The 18338-nt window shown below is 38.9% G+C and overlaps 1 protein-coding gene across 1 annotated transcript in view; it reads left to right on the plus strand.

Moving 5' to 3' along the window:
• SYT10 (synaptotagmin 10) overlaps positions 1 to 17910 on the plus strand; it is a 50234-nt gene extending 32324 nt beyond the window's left edge. Inside the window, exons 4-7 of the mRNA XM_024575809.2 lie at positions 7967 to 8087; positions 11935 to 12106; positions 14487 to 14616; positions 17289 to 17910. Coding sequence (XP_024431577.1) covers positions 7967 to 8087; positions 11935 to 12106; positions 14487 to 14616; positions 17289 to 17360 — 495 coding nt within the window. The 3' untranslated portion in view covers positions 17361 to 17910. The remainder of the gene's footprint in view (positions 1 to 7966; positions 8088 to 11934; positions 12107 to 14486; positions 14617 to 17288) is intronic.
• Positions 17911 to 18338: the final 428 nt, after the last annotated feature.

Here is an 18338-nt window from a genome sequence, read left to right on the forward strand (position 1 = left end):
AATAAGTTTTAAAAGCGGGTCCTTATTTCTGTCCATTGCTCTTCTCTTCCACTATTTTATCTCCACTGTATTGTGCATGCTTCCTGCATTCTGCACGTCTCCAATTTGCTGCTTTTAGGTTGTGTAATAAAGTACCTAATTTGGGAGACTTGTGTATAAATAAGATCAATAAATCTTAAATAATGCACTCAGGTCCTATTCCTAGAGTAAAGTGTGAGACTTGTAACTGATCAAAAGTCTCTTCATGTTCACTTAAAAGTTCATCGGTGTGACCTGAGTAGGACTGTGAGAAGTCTCCTGCCTAGACCGTATTGTTACCAGATGGCGGGCCTGGCCCTGAGTGAGTCTCCCTGGGGCCAGCCGGTAGTGTGTGGGCTCTTGACATCATGCAGGAAAGATTCATTATGTGAGTCTAGGTTACTATGAGGGTGCATTTATTAAAGCTGGGGGCAGTGAAACAAGGAAGGGCTTAGCATAGAAGCAACCGGAGGGCCTAGGCTGGGCTGCCTTAGCTCACTGGAAACTCACTGGGGACGGTTTCAGGGGATTAACCTGTGACAAGCTGCTGCTGCCCATTTCTCCCCCATCTGCTAGTCTCCTGGTCCTTTAGAGGTTAGGAGATGTGTGTGTGTAGGGGGAAGAAGAGAGGGATGGAAGTGGGGCAAGCTGCTCCCCAGAGGGGGAGCACAAGCACTGGGTCCTTTGTCTTGAGGCTTTAATCTCTGTCTTGCAGGCAGGAATCTTAAGGGAGGTCTCAGGGGAGGGCTTCAGCAGAGTATTCATCAGTTTTCCAGGTGGGCTCTTTCAGGGTTGTGGTCTCTACTGATTGGTCAGTGCCAGGGCAGGAAGTCATTAGTCATTGCAGCTGGTCCTGGCGTCACCCACCTAGTTTTGCTGCTCTTCTGGGCCTGGAACTGAAATACAGCTGAGGCCTAGATGTAATCTCCAGGTAGGTGACCTTCTGTGTCTGGCTATAAATTGCTCAGCCACTGTGTTCAGCTGTCTGTCTCAGTTTCCCTATTCCACTTGCCAAGGAATTTTCCTGGTTTTCTTCTTATCCTGGTTTATTATAAGTACATTATTTATAGAATTGGTAGAGAGTTCAAGTGACTCTTGAGACTGTTGATGACTTTTGATCAGAAGTGAACCATGGTCTCAGTATCAATAAGATCTCTTGGCTACTATATGAAGAATACACTTTGGGGAGCTGGTATGAAACCAGATGAAGTAATTTAAGGTAGACTTGAGAATATAAAGCCAAGTTCTTCCAGTCCAAGCATATTCCTTTAATTAGGCATTTTGTAAAGATATTTAAAAGCATTAAACACTCTAAGGAGAGTTGTGTACAGTTTATTATACCAGTCTCTATGCCCCTATATAAATAGTGATTAACGTTTGAGAATAAGTCTCCAGTTCCTCTCACCAAGAAGCTTAAGATATCTTTTTTTTAAGATTTTATTTATTCATTTTTAGAGAGAAGAGAGGGAGGGAAACATCAGTGTATGGTTGCCTCTCGCGTACCCACTACTGGGGACCTGGCCCACAACCCAGGCATGTGCCCCAGACTGGGAATCGAACTGGTGACCCCTTTGGTTCGCAGGTCGGCACTCAATCCACTGAGACACACCAGCCAGGGCAGCTTAAGATATCTTTTATCCAGTATGATAAGGGGAACAGTTCTATCAAATTCGTATCCTCTTCTTATGTCCTGGGTTGCTCTTGTACGGAGCTACCCCTTCTTTGCTTCAGGTTCCTATTACACAGATAGTTACGAGACTTGATTGATTAAATCCAGGAAAGGCTGTTTTAGGCCATCGGCTCTATCTCTACAACCTCAGCACTTCATGGCTCCTGGTAGCTAAGTCTATGGCTGTGTAGGATAGAATAAGAGCTAAACAGTTTTGTCAGGCAGAGCTATTCCCCACTTGCATTGGAGCTGAAAATGGTTCTCCCGCTGAGCAGCCACACGGCACTATTAAATAGCATCCCTGGCAATATGGCTCTGAGGTGTGACTGTTAATCACTCAATGCAAAGTGGGATTTGTAATTACCCCATCTCTACCACTGCCATGTTCTCTGCCCTTTTCTGCCCTGACTGCAGCAAAATTTCACCTGGGCTACAATTCTTAATAGTATGTGCATAATACAAGTGCATTTCTTCCTTCTCACAGAAATTCAAGCAAGTCCTACTGAAGGGGACCTGGTGAGCATTTTCTCTGTCTTCAGGTGGAGATGGCAGGAACAAATCAATAATGACAAATGTGATAAAAAATCCAGGACTCTAACTAGGTTTGGTGGTAGAACCCTTGTTTGCCGTTCCTGCCCCTGCCCTCATTGAACATGAAATCTGATTTAATTAGAATCACTAGGAGGATAAAGGGCAGGGTGGAAGTGCTGTGTGAAAATTGTAGTTTTTTGAAAGAAAAGGAGGGAAGCCGGCTAGAAACTGAGGAAGCGTTACAATTTATCACATTTCTTAATTGCATTCCTTCGGACAGCCTCTTCCTCCTTCTTGTGTGCCTCCCAGAGTCACTAGGCTGCTCGTGCTGGTGGTTGGAGGAGATGGACAGGTACACAAAGAAAAGAAAGCAATTTATACACCTTAGGGATACATTTGACTGCAATTGCAATGTGTTATAGAATTATAGCACAGTATCCCAGGTCAGACTAGACTAGAGAGGTCTGCAGACAAATAGCGTTCAACAAAACTAACAGATAATTATCCTCTAACTTTAGCTCCCCAAATCCTAAGTATATCTTTAAATGGCTGAAAACTCTTATGACTCGCAGTTTATTGTACTCTCAGGGCCACCGGACATGGACATGCCCTTGCACAGGTCTGGGGGTTCCACTCACAAAAACCACGACACCCACTAATGGTGTTGCAATTTGCTCACCTGTTCCCTGCCTACTGGGTAGTCTTCACTCCTTCCAACAGTTGTCCCTGCTGCCACTGAAGCCATGACCAGGCTTTTATGATTTATTCATTCACTTATTCACTCAATAAACATTTTACTAAGCATCAACCTTATGCCAGTCACTGAAATTGTTTTAGTGTGAAAATACGTCAGTCAGAAAAATTGTTTTAAATTTTAAATATAGTATTTTTTGAGTAACTACAATGTGTCAGGCTGCAAACTGGACCCATGACATAATTATATTTTTATACGATTTCTTTCAAATCTAAATGCAGCCTCTCCAGGAAAGTGTTATTAACTATGAAAATGGATCTCAGCCTGATGGCAGAGAAAATCAGGGTTGATCTGAATAAGCATGATGAGGGCCATTTTTTATGAACATTTGCTCTGGAACTTGAAATCAAATTATTAGTACCAATCGATCCTTTGTCCAACGAGGCTCCACCAGTTCTCGCAAACAAGGCCTGAAAGGGCCTGGCCTTACATTCTTGACCATGCCTGATCTATGTATGCTAATTATCATTCATTTTGCCAGTGCTTAAAATTAAAGACTTTTAGAGCTAAAAATAAATTAGTTCATCTCTTTAAACACCCTCGTGTTACACCCAAAACAAAGCAAAACAAAACAAAACTGAGATTAAGTGAGGTTAAGTGGATTGCTCAGGGTTAAATCCCGTGATTTTGGGGGGGTGAATGGTAGGTGTGCATTAAAGAGAAATAAAAATTTTATGGTAGTTTGAATTCAGTAAACCCTTCTCAGTCTGCATTTCACCGCTGCTTCATTTTATGAGCAGATGGATGAAGGTAACTTGATGAAGAAGCTCGTTTGATCTGGTAACACATTGTTTGACAGCGGGGAAAACCATCCATTTTTCTTACCAACCAAGAAATGCAGACGGCAGGCTGCATTTAAGGATGCTCAGTGGATGTGAGGGCTGCTGTCACCACAGCAACCAATTGTTTGTTTAAAGGTTTTTTTCAATAAATCTTAATGATTCTTTCTAATATATCACTAAATTCAAACTTTTCTTCAGCCAGCACCTCCCATACCTGTTTACTTCAATGGCTCGCTCTTCTTTTTCCATCCTAATCTAGCCTCAAAATAAACAAATGTTTTTCAGATTGTTACCCTCATAGAATTCACATACAACACTGTTCCTCTTCTTCACTCTAAATCCCTTCCGTTTAATTTCTCAAACCCCAATGTCACCATTCTTTCCCTCCAGGAAGGCTTCTATAGGACCTTTTTTAAGGTCCTATACTGTCTTCCTTCATTAAGTTCATCTTTCATGATTATCTCTTAGATCACTCCCAGATTTTAAAAGTTGAAGAATATTGGAATTTATCTGAGAGAATACTCTGCCCTTTTCAGTATGTAAGCAGTTTTAGTTCTTAAACCTATACTTCCTGAAATAAAAATTTAGTCTAATGAAGAATGAAACGTTTGTGCAATTATTATTGATGCATACTATAAATTAATTTTATCACCCAGTTTATTCCATTTAAAAAAAACATGCCCATATGTAGTGTAAGTATTTAAGTAGATTTCTTACTACTGTAGTGGGCAGAGAAGCCTACTAGGTTGTTGTATAGAGCTCCTCAGAGACAACCTTTAGTCAGCTTCTTGTTTCCCATTTATTTGGGCTAGTATTTTGGTCATCTCCTCACTTTAGCCTCTTTATATTTATCAATACCTGTTAATAACAGATAGTCAAAATTATGTTGCACCTGGAGCTATAGAAAGGATCTTTGAGAGACAGGACCAAACACGATGAGCTGTCTTTGTTCCAGCTAGTAAGCATGTAATATATCTAGAGAAGTACAAAAATTACTCCCAGAGATTATTTAATGTGTAAAAGTAAAACCATGTTACCCAGACACATGAAAATGTTGTATTTACTAATCCCTTTAGATGTCTCCGCTTGTGAACTTTTCTCCAGTTTGCATGTGGTGCATTTCCCGTTTGACTCCAAGCGTCTCATCCCTGAGTTCACGTCTCCTATTTTGTTCCCAGCTCCTCCATCAGTACACCCAGCATATTTCTTGGTGAACTTGGTATCTTGCTCTGCATTCATAATTTTTACATCCTGATAACAAAATATGCTTACTCTAATTGATCGTTCCTGGAAGAACTCCCCTGTGCGGGAAGCAGGGATGACCTGCCAGAAAGAACACTCAACCCACCAACTAAGCCTAAAGAAACATGTGGAAAAAAGAGATAGAAAGTGAAACAAGGAGAGAATCACCATATAAAGATAGAATTCAGACTCATTTTCTTTTTTAAATATATAATATTTATTGTATTTTTCTTTACTATTTAGTCTCCTGATACTCCCCTCCCCCCAGCAGTCACCACACTGTTGTCCATGTCCATGAGTCCTTTTCCTTTTTGCTCAGTCCCTCCACCCCATACCCTCCCTCCTGCCACTAGCTGTCATCTGCTCTCCATCTATGAGTCTGTCTCTGTTTTGCTTGTTAGTTCAGTTTGTTCATGAGATTCCACATATGAGTAAAATCATATGGGATTTGTCTTTCTCTGACAGGGTTTTTCACTTGGCATAATGTTCTCCAGGTCCACCCATGCTGTTGCAAAAAGTAAAATTTTCTTCTTTTTTACAGCCGAGTAGAATTCCATTGTGTAAATATCCCATAGTTGTTCTATCCCCTCATCTATTGATGGACACTTGGGCTGTTTCCATATCTTGGTGATTGTAAGTAACACTGCAATGATCACAGGGGTGCTTATATTCTTTCAAATTAGTGTTTTTGGTTCCATAAGATTTATTCCCAGAAGTGGGATTGCTGGGTCAAAAGGCAGATCCAGTTTTTATTAGCCCTTTACAGACTATTCTTCCTTTTCAACTGAGATCTTCAAGGGTAGAATCGCGCCATGCCTATCTGGGTGTCTACAGCACCTACCAGTAGGCCCAGCAAGAGGCTGTACTTGGCAGGAGGCTGTAGTCTTCCTGTTTTCCATCAGGCCTCTCCTGTTGGGTCTTGCTCACTATTTTAGGTCTGCAGCAATCCAACAGCACAGAGGAGACCAGTTAGATATCCCTTTCTTATAAAATATTCATTTTTACTAGTTTCCTCAAAAAATAATAGTTTCACTTGATTATTTTTTTTATTTATGCAGTATTCACTGAGCACCTGATATGTGTAGCACACTGCTCCATGTGATAGCAATACGCCAATGAATAGTGTCTTTTATCATATCACTGTTAAATTCCTTGGGTTTTGTTAATTATCTTATTTAATGATTAAAACTCCTGTGGTGTGGGTATTTTCCTCAGTTTAAAAATGAAGTTTCAGAGATTCAAAGCTTAATTTTTTAGGATCTCACAGCGACAAAGCAGAAAACAGGAGTCAAAACCCAAGTTTAACTGACTCAAAGTTTATGCTCTTAATTACTAGGCTTTACTACCTCTAGACCACGAATAAAGAAATGGGAATATGTAAATCAGAATCTGAGTTGTAAGAATATGTCCAATAAATGTTAAATTGCTTGTCATGGAGAATTTTTAAGAACCTAGTTCTTTGACCTGAATGCATAGCAACTATATTTCCCCCCAAATTAAATCTACCACATTGTTTACCAGGAATAATTTAATTAAACTCTATAAACAACTTGTTGATTTGTTGTTTCGTAAGTATGCATTGTTCACATGCATTTTCATTTGTCCACAATCTATGTGCCAATGACAGCAAATAATATCTATATCAGGGCACTGCAGACAGTTTGGAAATGAAGCAAAGTAGGTCATTTTTTATCCAGGTTAATTAATAATCTTTTCATTCCTTCAAAACAAAGCACTAGGAGCTAGCTATGCACCAGCCACTTCAGCAGGCGGCAAAAATAAGAACACAAGAACCCTGCTCTCCCACACTTTATATATGGGAACCAGGGAGACAAAAAGGCAATTTAAAAGATGATTTTTGGTGATGGCAACTGCTATCGAAAAATGTGAAGGATCTGTGAGTCGGGTGAGTACAGGACAGGAAGGGGAAAGGCATCACTGGACAGATGCTGTTTGAGCTGAGTCCTGTGTGGTCAGCCATGTTAACATGAAAAAAGAAACAAAGAAAATGCCAGAGCAAACTTCATTTGTTTGAATAACAGACAGAAGGCCTTTGTGTCTACATCAGAGTGAGCTGAGGGAAGAGGCAAGGGACAGAGTTAGAGAGATTGGTATAGTCCAGATCACATGGGGCCTTATATGTACAATCTTGTAAAGCACTGTCTAAACAAAGACATATTTAAGAATTGAAGGGGATGTTACTAATAATTACACCAGAAAATATATATAAACCTGGAATTTCCCAGATACACCAGGATTTATAATCCCACTTTATAAATTTATCCCACTTACATGTCAGAGTAAGTAATTTGAATTTTATTACATATAGTTGTGAGCCCTTAGATGGTTTTAAGCAGGGGAGTGAAATAATTTTATTTGCATTTACAAATAACTACTGTGGCTGTTCTATGAATATTAACTCTTGAAATGGAAGATCAATTTTAGAGACTAATGAAATAAGCCTGGTAAAAGGTGATAGTGGCTGGAATGGTAGTCATACAGTTGCAAAGAAACTCAGTACTTTGGGATAAATTTTGTAGAAAGTGTAGCTAAGACTCGGGTTGGATGTAGGCATGAGGGAAAGATAAGAATAAAAGTGACTGCTAGGCTTTTGGCCCCAGCCTCTGGTGTATTATGATACCATTTGCTGATTTTGGAAAGACTGACAGAGAAATTGGTCAGAAGATGTGGGGGAATCAGTGGAATCAACAGTCTGGTTTTGACTGTGTTAAGTTTGAGACTCCTGTTAGACATCCAAGTAGAGATGTCAAGTTAGCTGCTGAGATATAGTCTCTTTTCTTTCTCTGCTTAGAACAGCTTTCTTGCAATGTTATTTATATCCTCAATAAAACAATTTAAAATGACATTTAAATATTCTCTTAAAGTGATTTTTCACTCAGCATCTTCAGTTATATTTTGTTTTCAGCCTCCAGTGTTTGAAATTGCTAACATTACCAATTGCCTTTCTAGGAAAGCGTAGACCTGGGTGAAATCATGTTTTCCCTTTGTTATCTGCCAACTGCTGGGCGTATGACATTGACGGTCATCAAGTGCAGAAATCTGAAAGCTATGGATATTACTGGCGCATCAGGTATGCACACAATTGGCTAGTGATCCAAGGATACATTCCCAAATAACATATTCCATGTCCCCAAAACTGTATGTAGCAATTGCCTTGAGTTCATGTGTCAGTTTAGGGATACTACGAATGTAGAAAAAGAGATTACCAACTAAAGGGCTGCAAGGCACCTCTTTTATTTACATTATCATTAGGAAATTTTTAAAAGGTGTTACCAAGTAAATTGACTTTGAACTTGGGTTTTTGTTTTTATTTCTTTCTCTGCTGATTTAGTTCTTTCTGAAAAGTACGTAATTCACCAGCCACTTACCTACTTCCAGTTAACCGCTCACTTATAAAGGAAGATTCTCGGACTTTAAGTTACACATTTGAAACTTGCATTGGTCTAAGAATGAGGCCATTTAAAGGCATATTCAGACTAAATTTATTTCCCTCACCTGACCTGCAGAGAAATTACCAGGTTCCAAGACCACCATTTGCATTTGCATTCTTACCACCTTTCTAACTAAAAATTTGGGCAGCTATAGAGATTGAAAGAAATAATAAAGTAAATAAATGCTTCTTGAAGCTTCTTGAAGGAAATTACTTTTGTGGCTTTGTTAAGTATTAAAGCCACACCGCGCTCTTTTATTCCTTTATTTAAATCTACAGTTCTGGAGGATTATTTATAACTGAATATGTGAACTTTGGCATAGTTTGTGAAAGAAAAATAATAAGGATAGAGTAGGGAGATCAGTAAGCATTTGCTTAATTAAACAGAAATAAATAGTAATGGAGATATAGTAAAGGATGACAATGGGAGGTAATCTATAACTTTGTAGTTCTGAAAAATAAAAATACCCCCTACATTTGCATTATAAAGAGCATGATGAACTCTAAAAGTTGGTGTGGAAACGTTACGGAGCCCCGCCTATGCTGTTCTGGAACAGCTGTGGGGTTCGATTGCCCATGGCCAGGAAACATGACTCCCAACGTAAGAGTTTGGTGAAAAAGGAAAGGGGTTGTTTATTTAAAAGTTATACCAATTCTGAATAATGGTGGATTTCTGCTGTTACATCCCACTCCCTTTAAAACACCCAAAAACACATAGTCCTGCTACACTTTGCCAAACCAGGCCAGACTCAGAATATGCCAGTCAGAGGTACCATCTTTCATAAAAGGAGAAGTCTGCGGTTCAGCATTCGAGGTATCTCCCACTAATGCATGCTGGGTTAGGTAGGTCTCCACAATTCCCAACTCCATCAGCTCTGCCACCAAGTTCTCCAGGCAGGCTTTCCAGCGGGTCTCCTCTTTCTTACTCCAGCTCTTAATCCAAAACCACGTGGCACCTCCTACTCCAGCTGCATGGCACCTCCTTACTCACCAGGCCTTGTGGCAGACAGGGGGGCCCTTCTACACCCTTTCAAACTGCATGGCTGCTACCTACTCTTAAGCCCTCATGGCAGGCCAGCCCCTTGTCTTTCAGCCTGCCCTGATTTTAAAGGCTGACCCAGAACTTCCTACATGTCCTCATATTCGGCCCCTCCTACAATATGCTACTTTTGCGAGTTCCCTCATATCTTTTACCTTCTTTTAGCTGCCACCTTTAGTAAAGACAAGAGTACCCCATGAAAAGGAGCCTTCGCCTCCCTGCTTCTGTGCAGGCACTATATAAGTACTCTCTCTCTCTCCCCACTGCCCCCAGCCTGGCTATATCAACTAGCTATCAACTTACCATTGTTATGAAAAGTATCCTAACCATGTATCATCCCCTTCCCCCACCTCCCAACCGTGGGCTGTGAGGAATATGCTTTGGTATTTTCAGGGACCCCCCTTTGTACCCTGTTTCAGAAAGAGGTACAATATTTACTAAATTAATTTTAAAATGAGTTGCAAATATAGATATGGATATCGTGCTCCCTTCTGTATAAGAATGGGAATTTACAGGATACATGTTCATGTTGATAATATTTGCATAAATAAATACTGGAGTGATCCACAAAAACTAAGGGGTCCGAAGGTATGGCGACAGATGCGAGGGAAACTCCTCACTGTACATCTTCCTCTAGGCTCTTGATTCTTGAACTATGTCCTGATTCACCTATTCATTTTTTTAATTTCTAATACATAGTTGATAAATAAAGGTAAAAAGAAAGTATATTTCACATCTATCTTGAGATAACCCAAGAAGAACTCTTGGGTCAACAAAGGTTGAAGAACTTAAGACAAACAGTGAACTCTGCAAATTATTGTTTATTCTATTCTTTCTACCATGTATCAAAAGAGACCAAATTTTGAGACAAAAAACAGCATCAAAGGTATAATTAAGTACAAGATCACTTTTTATTTACATGGAGCTTTTTGTGGGAGGAGTGCATGCTTTGAGAACACCGCCTCATTAATTCTCACAAAAGGCTTGGGAATCGACCAAGGAGCCGGTAAATTACCCTTGTCAGAGAGGAGAAATGTAGTCAGAGACATGATGGGGGCACCGGAGGATAAAGCAGGCTTGTTCTCGTTGTTAATGAGAGGCCTCGGCCCCGGGGCTCCTACACAAATGTGGATCCCCAAAATGAGCTTCTTCTTTAGAATGTACTTCCTATTACCGAAAAACAAAAATAAATGGAAAACAGCCCTTTAACATTGCCCTTTCCCCTTGTTTTCTTCTAAATACTCTATTTCTAGCCACAAAAATATGGTTCTGCTCCTTGGAGGAGATGCTTATAAAATACACAGATACATTTTTATAGAGCTCAGAAAACGCTCATTTGCTCAACTAAATTAATATTGCCATCATTTTTTTGCCTATTCTAGGGAAATAATACTTATTACCACATTGATGGGAGAAAAAGTTGGAGGATAACCAGAAAATAAAAAGTAAAGATAGAGCTGAGAAACTGGGTGTTGGAACCATCTACCATGCTCACCCCAGTGCCCACACTCCCTCCCAAAGCCAAGCCTCTTTTTTATAAAAAAGTAAGGCTTGTACAGGAAGTTTTAGAATACTATATTATAGTATTTCCTATGGTACTGTAACAGTTGTTCTATTTAAGGTGGCCAAAGTGAGAAAGTAGAGAGTCAGCTGGGCAGAAATGTTAACAATTACTTGATTCCTGGACCCGTGAAAATATAGCCCAACTGAAGTTTTCTCTTTCCAGTTGACGTCATACAGACAATGTCATAACAGAAACCTTCCCTGTGGCCCTCTTTAAGGCACATAATGACCTTTTTTGCATGTTGTTGAGTATTAATTATTCATAGTGATCATTCCTTCAATCTGAGCTTCTCATAAAGCACAAATGCTATGACTGTAAAATGAGACCTCTAATTTTAGTACCTTTTCCAATGATGGAAGAAAATTCGAACGAATATAGTTGGGCTATATTACCTGCTTTCTAATTTCTGCTCATTGTGACTATGTATACTTGTCTGGATATATATAATGTTGTTCTTTCACAAGTTTTAGTATTCTGATTCTAAACTGTTTTGAAAGGTTAACTTTAATACAATTATTCTTCCTTGTTAGGATTAAATTCCCTAGAATTCACTTCTAACAAAAATATGTCTTCAAATAGCTGTGACTAAAAAAAGTATAGCTGTGGACGGGCTCTTGATAAACTCATGAGTTTTCTCTGTTATATTAAAAATAGTGAGATCAAGTTAATTATTCTCTAGTTTATTCAAGATAAATGCTTTCATTTAAAGTAATGAGTAAAGTCTTGAAGAGTCTACTGCCCCCAAATAAGTCATTTGAATTTAAAACTGGTAATATTATAAAGCTTAATATGCCACTTTTCTTACTTAGTAACAGTTAACTACTGTTTTATTTATGCTTTGTACCGATACTTTCATTTTAACAAAATTACCTTCCCACTCCTAGATCCTTATGTCAAAGTATCTCTGATGTGCGAGGGTCGAAGATTAAAAAAGAGGAAAACAACTACAAAGAAAAACACCCTGAACCCTGTGTACAATGAGGCCATTATTTTCGACATCCCCCCAGAGAATGTGGAGCAGGTCAGCCTCTCCATCGCAGTCATGGATTATGATAGGTACGTGCGTGTATCTGTCTGCTCACTGAAGAACTGCCACGTTGGGTCACGTGCAAACCAAATTCCGCAACAGCAGTTTTCATGTAAATTGGAAAAGGGAAAAAATATTCATTTAAAAAATTATTTACTTAAACTCATTTTTTCCATGTTATAATACTTTTTCCTTCTCCAGAAGAAGTTACTCTCAAGTTGAAGGATAGGACACCTGGGCTGGTGACAGAGTGGGTACAGAAGTTCTATAGGACACATTATAGAAAGCACTGTTGTGAAGCCTTTTGTGCAGTAACCACAGAAACTAAAATCAGCGGAGTTTGTTTTTCCAACTGGGCTGGAATGTGAATATTATGATTCTTATCAGAGCTCTGTCATTAACTAGCTGTGTGAAATGGAAAGTTTTGTAATCTCTTGGGGATTTGCTTTCCCCATTCGTAAAGCATTAGCATAATATGGAACTGTGAGCAGTGAGTACTGAGGGGAGAAGGTGTGCAGTGGCCCTGGGAATACAGCCTTGATGCTTTCGCAGCAGCCTTAAAACGTTGCTTCGTGGGTCGCTCTTCCAGCTCCCACACTTGGCCTCACTTTTCCTTTCATGAACTAAATCGCAAACTTGCAGGTACAGTTCTTCCTACTACAGCTCCTACCTTCACCTTCCCACCCTTCCCTTGCCTGAAACGCCACCAAGTCTGTCTGTCTTGAGTCACCAGCCTTTTCCTCCTTCGAGCTCTTATCCCACCTTAAAGGTTCACATCTCTTCTTTGGCCCTTGATCTATACTTCTTTTTATTGTTTCACTTTTTATACTTATAAACCTTTTGGAAAGGAATACTGTGTATGTAACGTACAAAATTATCAGCCCAGAGACCCTGTCTCACTACATTTATTTTGTTATAATGATAACACAAAAATACACATACACAAATATTTTAAAAGAATGTCCATTTTATATTATCATGAAAATGGTAGTAACCAGGAGTCTATAACCTAAAGAAATTAATATACTGTCTCCTGGCTCATAGCTAGCAAAATGAAGCAGTACAGAATGAAATGATATGCATCATCTGTTTCAAATTAAATTATAGCACAATTTACAAAAAAAAGCTATCATTGGAGAGAGAGAGAAAGATCTTGAATTAGTTGAAATTTCAATTCTAAAAATGTTGTACTGTTTTCATTAGGAGCCCTTGTTCAGTTTTACAAAAAAATATCTCCTATTGATTTCTCACAGCACTGGCCGCAGGTAGGTTCAACTGAGCCTTTGGCACCCAGACAACTTCAGAGAAATGGATCCTGACAATATACAGAACAGAAAGATTAAAAAAAACTTATTTTTAAAAGTATGCTTATTTGGGAAATAATATTGAGGAAAACAATAGTAAACATACAAATCTATATCAATGACAGAAAGTAATGAAATGTCCTAAAATCATCTCAAAGTCTCCTTAGAGATGTCTGTCAAAATAACCCTTAGAAATGCCTTTAAATTACACTCCATGCTTGAGCAACTTAACTACTAGTGCACGTGAGTCAACTGTCTCCATTCAAATCCTGCCTCTGCCTCTTCCTGGGTGTATGAAAGCAGGCAGGTAGGTCCCTGGACTTCGGGTGCTTCATTTCTGTCTCTGTAGAATGAAATGATGTTAGTGGTACTCATTGCCATGGTGTGAGGATTAAGTGAGCCAGTACATTTAAATTACTTAGAGCAGTGTCTGGTACATAACAAGCTCCAAAAGTATTAACTGCCATTATTATTTCGATTTCTTGCTGTAAAAACAAGACAGGAATACAAAACAGGAATGTTGTTCAGTATGCTCTGGTGCTATATATGATAATAAGTCATCCGTGGTACTTACTCATCGTAGCCCTGCCCTGTTTAACTATAGTGCAAGCATAACATTCATTGATATATCGTTTAGAGTTAATTACATATGGTCATTTGTACAAGAAAGTGGGTATTAAGCTCTTGGTGAGAAATATAAGCATCATTATAAAACATTCAGCCTTGTGGAAAGAATGAGATTTTGATTTACATTGCTTAAAGTTAATAGGACTGCTTCCAGGAAAGAAACTCCTCACATAGGTAAAGACCAGCTGGCATTTCTCACTCACACCATTGTTATTGTTGGGAAATGTGCTCAAGTTACAGGGCACTGAAATGGTTTGTGTCTGCACTTTTGAAAACTCATTTTTGAATGCTGATCTGGTTTAGGAAATTTTAGTTCACTTAAGATTTTTTATTTGACCTGAAGTAGTTTGATCTGCAAATCATTTAGAACCTGTTGCAAAATCTAGTGTTTTCATCATATGTTTAAATGTCTGCTAAGATGTGTGAAACTGTTTATCTTCGAACATTGGGGTGGAAGGTAACAGTCTCTGAATTGCAGGGTCGGACACAATGAGGTCATCGGAGTGTGTAGAACAGGACTGGATGCTGAGGGTCTTGGGCGAGACCACTGGAATGAAATGCTGGCCTATCACCGGAAACCGATAACACACTGGCACCCCTTGCTGGAGGTGAGCCTGTGATTTCCTGACACGTACTCTCTTTTGCATCTCTTTTGCTTAACTAAAATTTGTCTACCAGTGATTCTCTGATGTTTTATATATTCACCTATTTTTTTATTTAAAAAAAGAATAGATGTTGCTCTTGCTTTTGCCCCACACACTCAGTCATCCAGGACTCAAAGTTCTGTGTGCCTTGTTAAGAGTTCAAAAATCACTAAACTCTGGGTTTGATGTTATTTTGGACAGTAAGCCCATAAACTGTGAGTCTGTTATTTTCTTTGCTTATCCTAAAAACTGACATCAATGAATGGTGGAAAAAACAAGTAAATTCATTACCAACTGGAAGCTGAATGTTGGTGCCTCCCTTTTGTGAAAACAGCCACCTCACCTAAACTTTCCCAGAATTCCTAAGTAGAAGTGGTATCCACTAATACAACCCATCTATGTAGCAGGACAGGGATATCTTCCCCAACTCTGGGCAGGAAGTAGGAGGGCTCACAGATTTTTTAAATATTTAGGCGTCAGCTTGCCTAAGATCGAAGCCTCGCTGTGCTGTGTGACTACATATTGGAGAACCTTGGGGCAAGTTACTTTAACCTAAACTCTGCTATTCTGTAATAGCAGTAAACTCCTAGAGTAAAACTAAATTAAATGCTGAATATTGAGTTCTTAGCACTGTCACACAATGTTAGCTCTGATTATAACGTTGTTATATTAACCAGAAGCGATATCAATACCAGCTTCTATGAGCCTACTCAAAATTGTCAATGTGATCGAAACACTGAATGTTGCTAGATGGAATGACAGTTGCCGGAGCCTCTTGAAGAGTCACAAGGTCAGTCCTTTATGTGACCTGATTAATTGAGAGGTAATGCATACTGACAAAAGGGTTTGTGGTGGGTGATGGAATTTCTGCAATTCAATAAAAAGAGTGGCTAAGATAACCATGCAGTAAGTGGATGATACATTGCCATTTCTCCATGGATAAGGTTCTGCTTCCTGTTCCTGCACTAGGCACTGGGATGAACTGGACTTGTTCTAGCACTAGGCCCACTAAATAACTACTGAAAGTCAGGGGGCCCAGGCTGTGGTCTCAGGAGTAACAAAAATGGCTGTGTTACTCAGGACTTTATAGAGAAAACTGGATGAATGTGGTAGAACATTGCCTACTCAGACAACATAGGTGAACTCTCATCATAGATATATACTTACATATATATGTTTCAAATGTTTACCTCACTTCACCATTAACAAGACAGACATACACACAAATGCACATTTACACAGCACTTTCCCCTAGAGTGGTTCAGAAATATAAACAAGTATATTCTCTAGATAGCTCGAGTCAACAGTGGGTATTGTCTAAAGTATAAAGTATACTCTACTGTCTATTATACATTTATGATCCTTTTCCTGATTACCATATTGGTTTTTATTTAAGGTCTGAAGAGTGAATATTAATTTTAAGATTCTAAACATGAGAGTAAAATTTGCTGGGCAGGGGAACTGTGTGTTCTAATCCTTGCCCCTCTGGCTGGATAACCCCAGGCAGACAACTTACTCTGGCAACAGCTGCATTTCTCCATATTTAATGCAAATGGAAATGCACTCACCTCAGCTTTTATAGGAACTTTGTAGGGAGAAATGAGATCATGGGAGCAAGAACTCGTAATGAATGAAAGGGCATATGTTGTACAACCCAAGATATATTATAATTACATGTGATTCTGTTTAAGAAGTAGCTACACATTTAGCTGATGAAGGGAAGCTATGGACTGGGCATGCATTTGGGTCAGTCGCTGTAGGACGTACAGGAAGAATAAGCTACAATAAGGACATCAGAAGAAGATCCCAGATATTTTTCTAGCAGAAGAGTATCAGAAGACAAGTAGATTAAAAGATTATATAAATGTACTTTCTCCAGCAAGCAGCTCCTTTTTCCCAACTCCTGCACTACATTCAGGGGTCAAACAGAGACTAAGAACTGGCTGGATTTTGCACTGTGGGGAAGTGATGAGTGTGTAATTATGTGTGCTGTTGGCAGAGAAAGGATTAAAATGAGAAGGGTACAATTCGAGAGCTGGGTAGGTTGGTGGGCCTGAGAAACTAAAGCATCGTTTAGAAAATCTACCTAGATAATCAAGAGTTTATTCTGTTGTAACTAAACTTTTTAAATACACATAATATTTAGGAACGTAAGAAATTATTCTTCATCTCGTGTGGCTCCCATCTGCCAAACACAGTCCCTGTCATCTCATTAATTGCTCCTCTAAAAGTACTTCCTGCTGTAGAGCAAGTAAAATGCAGTCTCGTGTGTCTAGGACCTCTTACTGCATTTACATAGCATTCACCCCCCACTGTAGTAAACCAATAATTATTTTACAATAAGAACTAAAAGCTTGTCACAGAGTGTGAAGTGGATCTGCGGTGATGAATAGTTGTCCATACATTGCTGCTCTGCATACCGTCCACGTACCATGCCCCACCCACATCTCTGTGAGATACTTCTGTCCTCTCACGCTACCTGAGAAGGTGAGTTCTAAAGGGCAGGGGGAGTTATGTATATTTCCTTTCAGACTTGCATATCATGAGTGATCATTCACTCTTAAAAGGTAGCAGTAATTACCAACTTTTCTATTTTTTATACTAGACCTTACACTATGAAACTGTTGTCTTTTCAGTTACCTGGCCGGGCAACCAGTTTTGATAGTCAAGGATCCTGTTCCTCTCCCAAACCACCTTCCACACCGTAATGCCTCCAGAGTGAGACTGTTGTAGTAAGGACCTGGGACCACGTGCTCATCGGATCAAAAACAAAAAACAGTAGAAGGTTTGACTTCCAGATTTAAAATATATCCTGGTAATGAGCAAACTTGATGTGCAATTTTTCATTTACTTTTTTGTCTGTTTATTAACTTTGGACATCTTGATATATTTTACTTGAAAACAGATAGTCCTTACTTCCATAAGGTGTTTTATTCTTCTTGTCATATACCTATTAGCACAGAATGTTTTATTAAGTTGTAAAAAATACCTTTTTAAAAAGAATTCATACTTATCTAAAATTTAATATAGTTTATGCTGCTATTGTATAAACTAGCATATGTCACATATGTGTGGTTTTGATTTTGTTACAACTATGTTCATTTCTTGTTATGTACATGTTTCTATATAAACCTTAATGAAAATTTTTAATTTAATTTGTACAGCATTAAGTCTTTGTGCAATCAAATTAATGTTACTTTTCTGATAATATATTGTTTCATTCTCAGCAAATTATTTTCTTGGTGAGGTTTGGCTCTGCTAAACTCAAAACTTTCTCGAGCTTATTGCTTACAACATACAGATAAAGCTATAATTTAAAAAACCATTTTGAATATAAATTTAAGAAGTAATGTTAGTAGCTGGAAAATGGAGGTTGAGCCGTTTGGGCTACCATTTTATACTGTCTTAATGTTACATTAGTTCACGCATCCGTTGAACTGTTAAACTGATATTTTTAAAATTCTAGTAATCTTAATCTCAAATGTAGCATTAGCATTCCTAAATGAATAGAGTTAGAAATCGTTCACTTTTTGTGTTTGTAAGGTTTTTGAGTACCGTGACGTGTGTCTTGTGACATGAAGCTGTCACGTAGGAAACAGGTCCTGTGTCTCCAACAGGTCTCACTAACAGACCCCAAAGGCGCGGTGCATGCCTGTGCCCACCACGCTGTAGGCTGTGCGCAGCGA

Source organism: Desmodus rotundus, chromosome 3, assembly GCF_022682495.2.
Source record: "Desmodus rotundus isolate HL8 chromosome 3, HLdesRot8A.1, whole genome shotgun sequence".
Lineage (NCBI taxonomy): Eukaryota > Metazoa > Chordata > Mammalia > Chiroptera > Phyllostomidae > Desmodus > Desmodus rotundus.